This window comes from Nannobrachium achirus (genome assembly GCF_963921795.1).
Source record: "Nannobrachium achirus genome assembly, chromosome: 19".
NCBI classification, from domain to species: domain Eukaryota; kingdom Metazoa; phylum Chordata; class Actinopteri; order Myctophiformes; family Myctophidae; genus Nannobrachium; species Nannobrachium achirus.
Genome location: NC_137826.1, coordinates 50,488,828 through 50,503,203, shown reverse-complemented (window position 1 = coordinate 50,503,203; position 14,376 = coordinate 50,488,828). Strand labels below are relative to the sequence as shown.

The window sequence follows — 14,376 nt, the reverse complement described above, 5'->3', positions numbered from 1 at the left end:
TTAAATTTTCAAAAAACAGTTTTGATCGTATTACATTGAATGATTTATCAGATCTCAAAGTCACTCTGTGATCAAATGAACACAAACTAAGCAGATTCTACCAATATGTAAGACATGTAACAACATCACATTGCTTTTGCAACATGAATTAAGAAGAAAGCTGGAGATCTACAGATCCGGATTTGAACAGTTTTTCGATATTTTTAGTGGGACCATTGTAAAAAAAAAAGGATACAAAAAAAGGATAAAGAAGAGTGTATTATAAATCACACACACTCTGTGTGTCCGCCAGACTTGAGAGGGTGAAATGAGGTTTCGAAGCCATGCGGCAACGGAACAGAAGTTGGGCCCACCTGTAGCGGTCATTAACCGATTTAGACCGCGAGCGCATTAATACTTTAACCGTTATTTCATGCTTTTTAACAATTGAAAAATAGCAGATCTACAAGCTCACAGCACGGCACCGAGTGCCGCGCTGCGAGCTTGTAGATCTGCTATTTTTGAAAAAATCTCGAAAATTTGTGCAGGTACTTTTTGACCCGATTCTATAAGTGTCTTCTAAATCCTTCCTCTAAATCTGTGGTTTTCAAACTTTTTCATGTCAGGGACCCCCAAAATTACATGTATTTTCCCGCCATCTCAAAATATGTGGTTCCAGGGACCCCCCCCCCCCCCCCCCCCCCCAAAAGCAAATATTTGAGTTACAAATGTTCGCTTTTAAAAAGATAAATTGTCATTGTCGGGTGGAAACCTGTATGTCCAAAACCTTTTTTTTTTTTTTTTAAATAGTGAAAATAGCAGATCTACAAGCAGATCTCGCCTTGCGAGGCGTTGTGTGCTTGTAGATGTGCTATTTTCACAACTTTTGTGCGACACCTTTGTATGATGAAGTAGGGCTTTAATTTACAAAAAAAAAAAAAAACATACACATTTGAAACTTAGAGACACAAGGTTTCTGCCCGACAGTGACGATATATTCAAAGATTTGCCAAAAAATTTCACGATAAAAAAAAAAATATATATATATAATAATAATGCCGATCTACAAGCTTGCAGCTTGGCGTTCCCGGGCTAAAGGGCTTAAAGAGGAGTTATGCATCCCAGTGCCACCACTAAGCCTCCCTCCGCCCTGCATATAGATGAGTGTGCTGCGTGGCGGTGCTCCTGGGCAGACTACAGCTGTGATTTACTGCGCTCCCCAAAGGAAAACACTGCGCTGTAAATAATCCCCCAGCACCTCCACAGTACCAAACTTACACAACCATTGCGCGCCGCCGCTGTAATTGAAAATCCCCTCGAAAACTTTTTTTTTTTTTTGTTCTCTTCCGCCCATTTTCTTTGTCCTTTGTTGTGTCCTTTGCGTGAGCTGTGTGTGTGTGTGTGTGTGTGTGTGTGTGTGTGTTGGGTCATATGCTGAACAAATGAAAGGAAGACAGATAAAAAGATAAGGTCCAGTCGTCTGTCTTTCTTTCTTGAAAACTATAATGAAAAATGTGACTAAATGAAAACCAAACTATGATGAGTAAAAACTATGATTAAATATTGACAATTTCACAAACAAAAAATAAATTGAAAAAAAAAAAAAAAACTAAAATGTTAGGGAGAGACTAGTGGAGAAGTAGAACTAAGTCATTTTATGCTTGGCCGTGTGTTGCCCAGCAAGCACGGTCAGGACCTGGACCAATCAGTGACGTCTCGATTGGGGCCAGATCAAGTCAAACCACGACTAGTCAGATCTGGCCTAGAATATCACCTGATTTCAACCAACATAAATCCTGCCCACAAAAACAGACATGCTGGATTAATCAGAGAGGGTCCGATCGAGGCCAGATAAAAAACATAACTAGTCAGATATGTCCCCGAATATAACCTTACATGCTCATATTTCAACTAACATTACAAACAATTATCCTATAGTCCATATGACGTCCTGGTAATGACGTCAAGATCATCCCCATATGGCCGGGCTGTGATCTGGCCTAGTTCTGAACGTCACCGGAGTCACCGGAGGACGTTATCATAACGTCATCATAACGTCATCATTTGGCTTGCAGGGTGGTGTCACGCTCCAAAACAAGCCAATCTACAAGCTCACAACACGCTTGTACTGTAGATCGGCAAGCCAAGTATAAGTCAGTCATTACGATGCCATCATGTCAAAGTTAACACTGCCCCGGGGTTTCACCAGGCTCCAGACTGGCCTCCAAAGTACTGGCTGACTGCGCAGGAAGAGCCAGGCATGGCTTGATGCAGGGGCGTCACAAGGGGGGGTGATAGTGGGACTGAGTTACTAGGGCCCAAGGTGGAGGGGGGGCGGGGCCCTAGTAACTTTAGCTATTGAAAAATAGCAGATATACAAGCTCACAGCGCTGCGAGCTTGTAGATCTGCTATTTTTGAAAAGTCGTGAAAATGTGTGCAAACCTTTGAATATGTGTATTTTTTAAGCGAACATTTGTAACTTAAAATGTTGCTTCTGGGAGGGTCCCTGGAACTAAATATTTTGATATGGGGGGTCTGTGGCCAAATATACATCAATTTGGGGTTCCTTGACATGAAAAGGTTTGAGCACCACTGACATAGAAACATAGGTTTCTTGCACACATTTTCACGATTTTTTTCAAAAATAGCAAATCTGCTGCGCTCACAGCGCGGCACTCGGCAAGTGGGGCAAGTGGGGCCCGCAGTGAATCCTTGTACCCATGCAGGGCCCAGAATGTGGTGTGACACCCCTGGCTTGATGCACTGGCTTTAGGCGCTGCAGCCCTGGTTGCATCAGGCTCTGGGGGGCCACCCAACGGCTGGCCAAAATTGAGAAAAGACTGGATGGAAGTCAAAGCTCGGAAATAGTGTCCAGGGGCTGCTGAAGTATAGCGTTAAAACGGTGCTGAGACGCGCTGGTAGGCTAGCACCCCTCACCCTGCTGGTGGCAGAGAAAACCTTTACGCAGTGACCAAAAAAATAAAGGATTTTGGCATGCAGGCCTCGATAGCTTGTCTTTCAGTTCTACTGGATCTCTTCTCCACTAGTTCATCTATAGCATTTCAATCTAGTTTGTATTTGTTGACAAAATTGTCAATATAGCTTGGATTTTTATTTCCTTTTTGTATGTTGCGAGGCGAGTCACACTTGCAAATTAATTCAGTCCTAGCCTCGGGATCCAGACTTTCCAAGAAAAAAAAAAAGCCTAGGATAGCGCCCCTGTAACTGTGGCTAACGACATTTTAATTGTATATACAATATTTGTAGCCGTTCAGATATCTTATTTATTTACATCAGTATTGTTCATGTGAACTGGTTTGTTTAATGGTTTATCCATTATAATTATAAAATCGCTATGATTTATCACTGGTTTTCCACCGCTGATCACTTCCTCATTTACTCAAAGCGCACAGCACACATGACAGCAGGAGTCATGTCCCCCGCCGCGTCCATTCCGAGACGCCGGAGGAGCCGATGAGATCTGTTGGGGCCATAGAATGTCCACGTTAGGTTAGACTATAATTCTGTCCTTGTCCCTTTTATGCCCATATATGGAGATCCCTGATGTCATCAATATTAATCCATATCTGGGAATTCCCATATATGAACATCTTTCATCAGTCTCCGTTGTTTCACCGCGATCTCTTCCTTTAGGGCGAGGTTGCTTCTCGCCCTTAGGGTGTCTTACTGGTATTAATGCACACACGGCCCATCCATCTCACCACTTATCCAGACATGAACACTTAGGAGACTTTCCAGTTGTCCTGTTGGTGTCAGTTCAGCAAAAGCTAAGGTATGGCAACATGACGACACCAGTCATGTTACCATACCTTAGCAACAGGCATGATGAATTTATTTTAAGAAGAACAATGTATTGGTTTCCCCTGTAGTCAAAGGTATGGCAGCTGCCATACCTTGCCATATACCCAATAGACTAGTTTGCAAATCCCGCCCCATTCTGCCCTGTTACTATGATGGGACATTTTCCCTGGGCAGATTGTTTTTATAGTGGCAGTGAATGGGATTTTTTTATGTTTTCATAGCCTCATTACAGCTATATAAAGTACCAAAGGAAAAACATCTAGGTGATATTAATAAAAAGGGAAGACAAAGGTACAGTAGTTACATTGCAAAACAGGGGGTTTTCCCGAAAATATATGTTTTAATGTGTTTAATCCCAGTGGGACAGAATCACTATTGCAGATTCTTTTATAGTGGAAGTGGATGGGATTTTTTTTTGGTTCATAGCCTCATTACAGCTATATAAAGTACCAAAAAAAACACATCTACGTGATATTAATAAAAAGGGAAGAAAAGGGTACAGTAATTACATAGCAAAACAGTAGTTTCCCCCCGAAAATATATGTTTTAATTAGTTTAATCCTCTGGATCAGAGAGAGAATAGAAATAGCAATAGAAAGCGCATTGAATCTTGGGTAGGAAGAGGAGAACTATAATCTGTTCTCCTCACGTAATTCTGCCCATTTAAAATATATGTACCCAATCGTAACTAGTTAGACCATTGATAAGGTCCATGTGAACTAGTTTGTTGAAGCTTATTCATTATGATGAGCGAGATCGCCCCCTACTGCCGCGGCCGTACCAGGCGATTGCCGTGCTCCGCACTGCGGACAGTTTTTGAAAGGCTGAAGCAACATTCTCCACTGCACAAACTCCACCCCCGATAGCAAAAAGTGAATGTTTTTTCTGGTTGGCCAGTCAGAGAGTCTCAGGGACCAATCAGAAGGCTGACAAAAGGTCTATTGACGCCTCTGGTCCTGATCCAGAAAGATCGCCTGTTCGACTGTTTTATTCCAGTTTTTAACCAACGTTCTGCTTGTGTGTGTGTGTGTGTGTGTGTGTGTGTGTGTGTGTGTGTGTGTGTGTGTGTGTGTGTGTGTGTGTGTGTGTGTGTGTGTGTGTGTGTGTGTGTGTGTGTGTGTGTGTGTTGTCTCTATAGGAGCAGAGGGGGCTGTGTTCAGTAACTCGGTGGAGACGCCACACGTCAGAGCAGAGCCATTCAAGGAGTTACGGTAAGCGGTCAATCATCGCGACCATAGGTTGCAAGTTCACGATGAGAAACGTCACAGCTTGTCCATGTCTGTCTGGACGTGCATTCGTTGTGTGCACACACACAACAAGACTAATATACACACGAAGACTGATTACACATGAGATACAGATGGGGAAGACTTAGACATAGAACCAGGAAAACTGGTATAAGAACATAACACATAGACACAAGACCTAGACAAGACAGGCACAGTCTGTGACATGTTTCTCCCTCCACTGTCGTGCCTGATTTGCCCTCTTTGTCTCCACTGAATTGTGAAATGAGTCAAGTGACACCATTTCACACCTGGCAAAAAGCCCCCCTTTTTCCATGATTGGTCTTCCCAATGACTTCTCTCTGAAGTGCCAATGGCAGGTCCTTTGAAATGATCGGTTGTACAGAGTTGCACAGAGCCTCTGCCTGAAGACCCAAAGCCTAATATTTCCCCTCCATCAAGCCTAGTGGTTAAGATGTTTGGCTTGCTCATCCGCAGCTCATTGAAATACATTTTGTCGTTGTCGGGTGGAAACCTTGTATGTCCAAAACCGTTGGTTTTGCATTTATCATTTAAAAAATGAACTAAACTAGTGAAAACAGCCAATCTACAAGCACACAACGCCTCGCGCCGCAAGGCGTTGTGTGCGTGTAGATCTGCTGTTTTCACTACTTTTGTGTGACGGCCTTGTCTGATGAAGCAGGGCTTTGCTTTGCGAAAGAACGTACAAATTTGAAACTTGGAGATGCGAGGTTTCTACCCGACAGCAACGATGTGTTTCAATGAGACCGTCCTGACATACCGTGAGCGACAACGTGTCATGCAGCGATGTCGTCCACCCCTGCTATAGTCGCTCGCAGAGTCTCTATTTAGGGTGCGGTTTCAAAATCATAAAATAAAATAAAAATCATACAAATCATAATATCTAATAAATAATATCTAATAAAAGAATCGTTTTTTTTTTTGTCAAATGAAAATCGATTCTGAATCTTACCATGTTAGAAACGTAATTCGAACGATTTCTTCTCACACCCCTAGTCCTGACCCACAGGGAGAACCACTGCGACCAGGAGCAGCGGTCCAGCCAGGCAATCAGCCGGATGTCTTACTGGTGCAGATTACCAGTTAACCTCTGCCTCCCAGTGAGGGGCAGAGTCACTCCATTTCCCCCGCTTGTCTCTCTCTATATAAAGAGCCAGCACAGTGGAGTCCAGCCATGCAGAGAGGTGCTGGCCGTAATTGGAAAGTGGCTTTTTTTTTCTCTCTCCCAAGGACAAAGCGAGGACATATACAAACAGAAACACACACACACAACACACACACACACAACACACGCACATGCACGCGCGCACACACACGCTCGTGTACGTTTGTATTACCATGCTGGGGAGGACACAGCATTGAAAATAGCCGAAAACATTGCAGATCTACATCCCATCGCCACTGTCTCTGTAAATAGCTTTTAACCATTAAACAAAACAAACAACGATTGTGGGGACGTTTGTGCCGCACTGTGAGCTTGTAGATCTGCTATTTTTGAAAAGTTGTGAAAATGTGTGCAATTCTTTGAATATATGTATTTGTTAAGCAAACTTTTGTAACTCAAATGTTGCTACTGGGCGGTCCCTGGAACTAAATATTTTGAGATGGGGGTCTTTAAATACGTATAATTTTGGGAGTCATTCGCATGAAAAAGTTTGAGCACCACTGACATAGAAACATAGGTTTTTCAAAAACCTTGAAATATTCAAAATCTTCAAGATTTTTCAAAAATAGCAGATCTACAAACTTGCAGTGGCACTCAATGTCACACTGTGAGCTTGTATATCTGCTATTTTTCAATAGTTAAAGCACAAATTAATGCGTAACAATGTGTTGCAGTCTAAATGGGTTAAACCCCCTCCCCCTATGAAGAACATTCATGGGGGACCCGCAGTGAATCCTTTTACCCAGGGCCCAGAATTTGGTGCGACACCCCTGCAAGCACGCACGCACGCACGCACGCACGCACGCACGCACGCACGCACGCACGCACGCACGCACGCACGCACGCACGCACGCACACACACACACACACACACACACACACACACACACACACACACACACACACACACAATACGCAGACTATCAAAGCAGTGCTTGTACATTGACAGTATAATCTTACAACTATTTCCTTTAAGTCCAGAAGCCTAATCACTGTTGTTGTTGGAATCTGGAGAGAGAGAGAGAGAGAGAGAGAGAGAGAGAGAGAGAGAGAGAGAGAGAGAGAGAGAGAGAGAGAGAGATTGATTGGAAGAAAACACAACAGCAGGAACTTAATTCTCAAGTTCAGAACTCATCCCTCAACCTCTCCCTCCCTCCCTCCCACCCTCCCTCTCTCCTCATGCTCCATCAGATGTGTTGCGTCTCACACACACACACACACACACACACACACACACACACACACACACACACACACACAGAAACGCCAGGCGATGTTGTCGCTTTATCTTATGTCACTTTGGGCTTTAATCAGTTTTTATTTACCCTCTGGAGACATCTCACCCGCACAGTCGCAAGCTCGCGCGCACACACACACACACACACACACACACACACACACACACACACACACACACACACACACACACACACACACACACACACACACACACACACACACACACGGCAGAAGGCAGGAGAACAAAGAGAAAAGATAGTGACAAACAGAGAGACAGACAACGTGTAAAATCTGTCGGTGCATATAATTACACATCACGAGATAAGATATCGCTATGATTTAAAATTGCAACGTTGTGAACTGAGCCGATTGCAATGTAATAAACCTTTATTTGGAATATTGTTCTCATCACAAGACTGGATTTGATTTTTAAGCGTTAGAAGTGGGACGATGTTGTAGTTTGTTTTCCTTGTTTTAACCGTTTTTTGAAAAAAAGATATGTTTCTATGTCGGCGGTGCTCAAACTTTTTCATGTGAAGGACCCCCAAAATGATATGTATTTGGCCACGGACCCCCATCTCAAAATATTGTATCAGGCACCCCCCCCAGAAGCAGATATTTGAGTTACAAATGTTCGCTTTAAGAAAAAAAAAAATTATAATAATAATAATATATATATATATATATATATATATATATAGGCTATATATATTCAAAAAGATTTGCACAATTTTTCAAAAATAGCAGATCTACAAGCTGCGCTGCGAGCTTTGCAAGCTTGTATATCTGCTATTTTTCAATAGTTAAAGCATTCAGTAATTCTAGGCCTAAATGACTTAATGAATATAATGTAATTCTGTCCAGTCTTTATGGTAACGTATGTTAATACAATATAACTTATACAATGGTTCTATTGAGACAGTTACATCGTGTCGAAGGTCATGTCTCACCTAGACACAGGATCTGACTCGAATTTTGATCTGATGGTCAAGATTACATCTATCCCCTACAGCAGTGGTTCCCAACCTTTTCAGGCCGCGACCCCCAAAATACCGTCCACCCTGACGAGCACTAAGAGTTGAGGCGTGCACAAAATAGTAATCCCATAACATGGAGGCCGACGGGGAATCGCATCTTTAATGTCCATTTTCTCCAAACAACACTTTTAGAGCCAAGGATGGCATTAGATTCTCGCTAATAAAACACATGTTGAAAAGCAACGATCCGCCATTACACAACCGCATGTTGATGGCGATCGCTTCCGGTGAATGACGTCATGACGTCAAACCGGAAGTGTTTACGCAATGGACTTCTGGCCTTCAAAATAAGACAATGGATGCGTATGGGAGCCTGCGGGCGGCACGCTGGACATTTAACCCGTTCATGTCTGGAGCACTAAATGGGTTAAATTGTCACTTTAGAAATGTGTAGATACCCTCCATACACTTAAACTTTATGTTGGTTTGTTTACTGTTGAGTGAGAAAACAGCATAGCACATTAAGTTAATCATCTGGGGACCCCCCAAAATAATTTGGCGACCCCCCTGGGGGTCCCGACTCACAGGTTGAGAACCACTGACCTATAGCAAAGCAGGCCGGGCTCTATTAGTTCAGTAAAACAATAAAATGGAAATAAAATAAAATAAATCTGCACTTGCGCAGGAAACCGGGTTCAAATTCAGGGTAAGAGCAAAGTTACATGCAGCAGTGCTGTTTTAAGTGACAGTGCTTGCACACAGGCACACCTGAATCCAACACACCCACACTAGTCCATTTATTAGCTGCTGCAGCAGTGCTTATTATCATCGCTGTCGGGATGGAAACCTTGTATGTCCTTTTCCTATTTTCATCATTATTATTATTACAGTATCAATTGATACAATGAGAGAGTGACAATAGAAAATCTACAAAGCTATATGTCCAAAACCTTTACTAAATGATCACTTACTCACAAGCTCTTAATACTTTTGATTGGTTAAATATTTCTAAAAGCCCACCTACTTGTTAACTAGGCCCATTAAAAAAAAGCTGATTTACAAGCCCATAATGTGGTGCACTGTATCGCATGGTGAGCTCATAGATCTGCCATTTTGGAAAATAAATGTATATACCGACCACATGTGGGTTTCATAAATATCGAAACAAATACAAGTATTAGCAATAATTTGCTACTAAATAACTACATTGGATCCATTCGAAAAGGTGTTATTTTTTATTCATTTATTATTTTCCTGAAAAGCGCGTACGAGTTTTCCGCACGACAGCGAAGAAATGAGACGCGCGCACAGAAGAGTCTGAGAAACAAAGACATGACAGAGAGCGAGAAACGCCGGAGATCGAGTGGAGGAAGTGAAAATTACTGCTCATCCCCCGGCGGTAATGATACATCAGCTTTTGATTCGCCAATAAATATATTCAAATTACACTCCCAGGCAGCTGCCGGCTTCACACCAATTCACAGATGACACGGCGAATAGGATCGGTATAGGTCTTTTTTCTCCCGTGCTGCGCGGAAAAAAAGCCATTCCACCAAAGTCTCATTATAGCTTTGGAAAATGGAAAATAAAAGAGGGGAGAAAATTGGGAGAACGCCGATATTTCTTGTCAATTTATTATAAAAGCTGTTCACCTTGTTATTGTAACGTGTCAATTTAGACGAGCCGGGGATATTGTCTTTTGCCGGGATTAGATTTGTGTGTTGTTCTGTAGACTTATTTCAGCTGGGTTACATCTTGGGCCCTTGGAGTCGCTGTTAAGTTACACATTTGAGTACTTGTTCCACCACTGCTTCTCAGTACTTCATCAGCAGCTAAAATGACTTATAGCCGCGCTCCATGGCACGTAAGCCTGTTTGTTTTTAGTTTTTTTTAGGTTAAATCAAACAGTGCAGACCGGCATCATTAACCTCAGGCATGAGTACTTAATGTCTTAGTCCCACATAAAAGGGATTATGTTGTGTACTTAAACATCCTCTCTTGCTAATCAGTTAACTGTGGTGTACAGTAATTGACCCGATGTGGCCTTATTTCCTTTGTGTGTTAACCGTAGGACTGTTTTATCAATCTCCACACACTCAGTGGTGGAAGAAGTAGGTGTTTTACTTAACCCATTTAGGGTTAGGGTTATTGACTGCTTTAACTATTGAAGAATAGCAGATATACAAGCTCACAGCGCGGAAAACGTGTGCAAATCGTTTGTAAACGCAAATTTTGCTTCTGGGTGGTCCCTGGAACTAGATATTTTGAGATGCGGGTCCGTGGCCAAATAAATATCATTTTGGGGGTCCTTCACATGAAAAGGTTTGAGAACCACTGACATAGTAGTCTCTCAAGAACAGACTAACAGTTAAGTGAAAAGGACCTTTTCTTTGACGATGGCTGGCCAGATTGCTGACATAGAAACACAGGTTTTTTCAAAAAATCTTAGAAGGATTCAAAAGACACTTATAGAATCGGGTCAAAATTCTAATTTTCACAATAAAAAAAAAAATAGCAGATCTACAAGCTCGCAGCGAGGCACTCGGTGCCGCGCTGTGAGCTTGTATATCTGCTATTTTTCAATAATTAAAGCATACAATAATGATACACAATACTGTGTACCCGTTCTGAATGGGTTAAGTAAAAGTATAAATACTCAGTCGCAAGTACAGTAAAAGGCCTGTATTTGTTTGTTTTTGATTCAAATATAACTTCTTTGCATGCCTTTTTTTTCTCAAATATAGTAAAAAATTCACTTGAAATAACTGTACAAATGTAATTGGCATCAATAAAATACTCAAACGCCAAAAGTACTCAGAATGTCCATTTTCAAAATGCATTAACTCATTAACACCCATGGAGCCAAACTCGTTCAGTAACGAGATACGGCCACTGGAGGTCGCTGCGCCAAAAATCAGTTGTCTCGTTGAGGAACGAGACAAAGGGTTAACTGTGCAGCGTGCAGCTGCGCGCATGTTGTGTTGTCTGTGAAAGACCCTGGTCCATACGTCATAACGTGGCTCGCACAGAAACAAAATGGAGCATCTAGGCTGCATTGATTTCTATTCTATGCTGAAACATAAAATGGGCTTTATCTCTGAATAAGGTGCAAAGAACGCCATGGAAGCAGAGATCTGCCTGTTTTCACTGCGACACTTTACCGCGATGGTCGGCCCCGGTTTGGATTTTAGTTTCACGAGCGTTTGTAAACAAATGGATTATCTTCCTCAATCGTCAGTGGACACTCACGTGCACACGCACAAAGCTTCCGAGGCTCTTCAAAATAAAGCGTAAGTGAACGGCGGCACCAGCAACAGCTAGAAATGTTAGAAACCTTGGCGGCCGTTGTGTTAACACCTTGACGTCCGAAATAGAATGGTGGTTGGTAGATTAGCCGTGACATTTCTATTATTGTATTGTGATCTGAGACATAATATTATGTTTATAAACATGACCGCAGCCCCTCCATCTTGAACAGCGCCGCTGTTTTTTCTTTTTTTTTTCCCCCCAGGCCAGTAACTCACCATGATTTTCTCGATTTCCGTTGGGATAGAATGGGGGTTTTGGCCGATCGTCGATGTCCCCGTGCGTTTCGCGTGCGCGATCCTTTCACGTAAATGTCCCCGCAAATAGTCCATGTGTGACTGAAGAACAGAACTGAAAAGTTTCGCTAGCATAGCCCCAAGCATGGCTGCTGTAGGAGCTCGAGTGTGCAGACAGCAAACGGATGGCTGGGAGTAGCCTTGGAGAAGGAGAGGCGCTGACGTCACCTCTGCTTCATGCACGGTCTGCATGAGCTATCAGTGCACGAGTGGTGACTAGGGAAGGTTAGACGATCGCCGATTTTCGGATCAAAAGCTTTTATTCCGGTTTTAAAGACAAAGTCCGGGAATGTACGACGTGGCTGAGAGTCCCTGGGGGGATGTGCGATATAGTACGGTTTTAACATTAAGGGGCTCCCCTTGGCTTAGAAGGTGTTAACTCATACCCTGCCAAGCCCGAGGAACCCGAGAATTTTGGGATGTCCCTCCCTGCCACGCCCGAGGAACCCGAGAATGGCCGCCATTTTGAAATTTTTTTTTTTTTTTTTTTTTCATTTTTTTTCATTTTTTTTTTTTTTTTTTTGGACCCCAAAAACGTTAGTAGGCATGATAGCGATCGCGAAATTGCTTGTTTAACCCCCATACAACCCCCATACAACTCAGGTAGCAGACCTCCAAGCTCACAACAGTGTAAAACATAGTGGCTGCTATCTCATGAATGCCTGAACGGATTTCCATTCGGATTCTTTTGTTTGAAAGCTGTGAGCAATGTGGACACACGTGGTGCATTATCTAGGCATGGGTGTGCATGATCCGTGCACTATGAATTACATGGAAGTCTATGGAGACAGTTTGGCAGGATTGGAGTACGAAGGTATTGTTAAATGGCAGCAAATGAGTTAAGAACGCATCTGTGCCATGTAACCACTTTAACCATTATTATTATTATTATTTTTATATTTTGACTATATATACAAGCGCATGAGCTATGAGCTTGTCAATCTGCTATTTTTGGAGAAAAAAAACTTGAAAGTATGTGCAAATCTTTGAATACATGTATTATTTTAAAGCAAACAAATCTTTGCTTCTGGGGGGTCCTGGAGCAAAATATATTGAGATGGGGGGTCCGCGGTCAAATACATAATTCTAGGGGTCCTTGACATTAAATTATTTGAGCACCACAGTTAAAGAAACATTTTTGCCTCTGAGAAATAGTGTCACAATTCCAACGGCGATCACGCACGCGCACGTGGGCGCGTGTCGTCTCTGCTCTGTTCTGAAACACACTGTGGCTTTGCTCTGTCTGAGCGACTTGAAACATTAATCCCACCCTGCTACTGTAGCTCCGCCCAGGCACCACTACACACTGTGTGTGCAATGGAGCACATGGCGCTGTGGAGAGCTAGAACCAGATTTAAGCTTGTTTTTTTCTGCAGAAGAAGAATTGAACCGGATGGACCCGTCTGTTTTGTTTCCAGATTATTTCTGTATGCACTCGTCTCACAGCAACCGAGGATCGCTCCGGACTGTACATAGCGGCGATATTAATCAGATTAAGAGATCTCCGTCTTTTAAGAGATCTCCGTCTTTTGGCACACAAGTGCCTACTCGTCTATGCCCCTCCCCCCCTTGTGGAGCAGTTCAGTGGCCTTGAATCCACTGGGAAATGAATTCCATCTTACTATTTATATTATTAAGTATAATTGTGGCCTCGTGGAATCCACTGTGAACTGAATTCAGATATAATATCTCCCAAATTCTGACATCACACAATCTCCTGCAAATTGTGTAATCAGCTGTCTATCGATTGGCCGGCTTTGCAAGCTGGTAAAAAGGAAATTATGCAGTGATAAAATGCTGCACAAATCTGCGTTAGGCATGGCACTTGACTTGTGTTGTGGCATCACACCTGCCTATATATGGAGCAGCAGGTGTTGAAGGCGTCCAGAGACAGAGAGAGAGAGAGAGAGAGAGAGAGAGAGAGAGAGAGAGAGATTCAGAAAATTATTGAAAGGATGAAGATGTTTTGCTGGACTGTTCGTTTGAAAGGACCACAAGGGACAGGAGGTAGTCGTGATGTTGTTGCGGTGGAGGACAAGCTGTATTCCTTTGCAATGAATGACACATATCAGATTTATGTGAGTGTCTTCAACTCGGTGTCTTTGAGCTGGAAGCCGTTGACAACAGTGGCAACTGGAAGTGGACCAAGTTGTCTGCTCCTTGGGTCAGCTGTGCTGATTGGATATATTATCTACATCTACCTTTACACCTATGACTGTAATGCAAGCGTTGTTTATGCATTTGATGTCGACACTCACAGATGGTTCAAACCCAAGGTTTCTGGGACTGTTCAAGAGAAGGCGCTCTACAGCTCAGCCTGTGT

The 14,376-nt window shown here is 42.8% G+C and overlaps 1 protein-coding gene across 1 annotated transcript in view; it reads left to right on the top strand.

Annotated features, from left to right (window-relative positions):
• Positions 1–14,376, top strand: part of sgcd (sarcoglycan, delta (dystrophin-associated glycoprotein)) — a gene marked incomplete at its 3' end in the record, with an annotated part of 198,528 nt that overhangs the window by 170,278 nt on the left and 13,874 nt on the right. Inside the window, exon 6 of the mRNA XM_080749542.1 lies at positions 4,941–5,013. Within this exon, the coding sequence (XP_080605668.1) occupies positions 4,941–5,013 (73 nt within the window). The remainder of the gene's footprint in view (positions 1–4,940; positions 5,014–14,376) is intronic.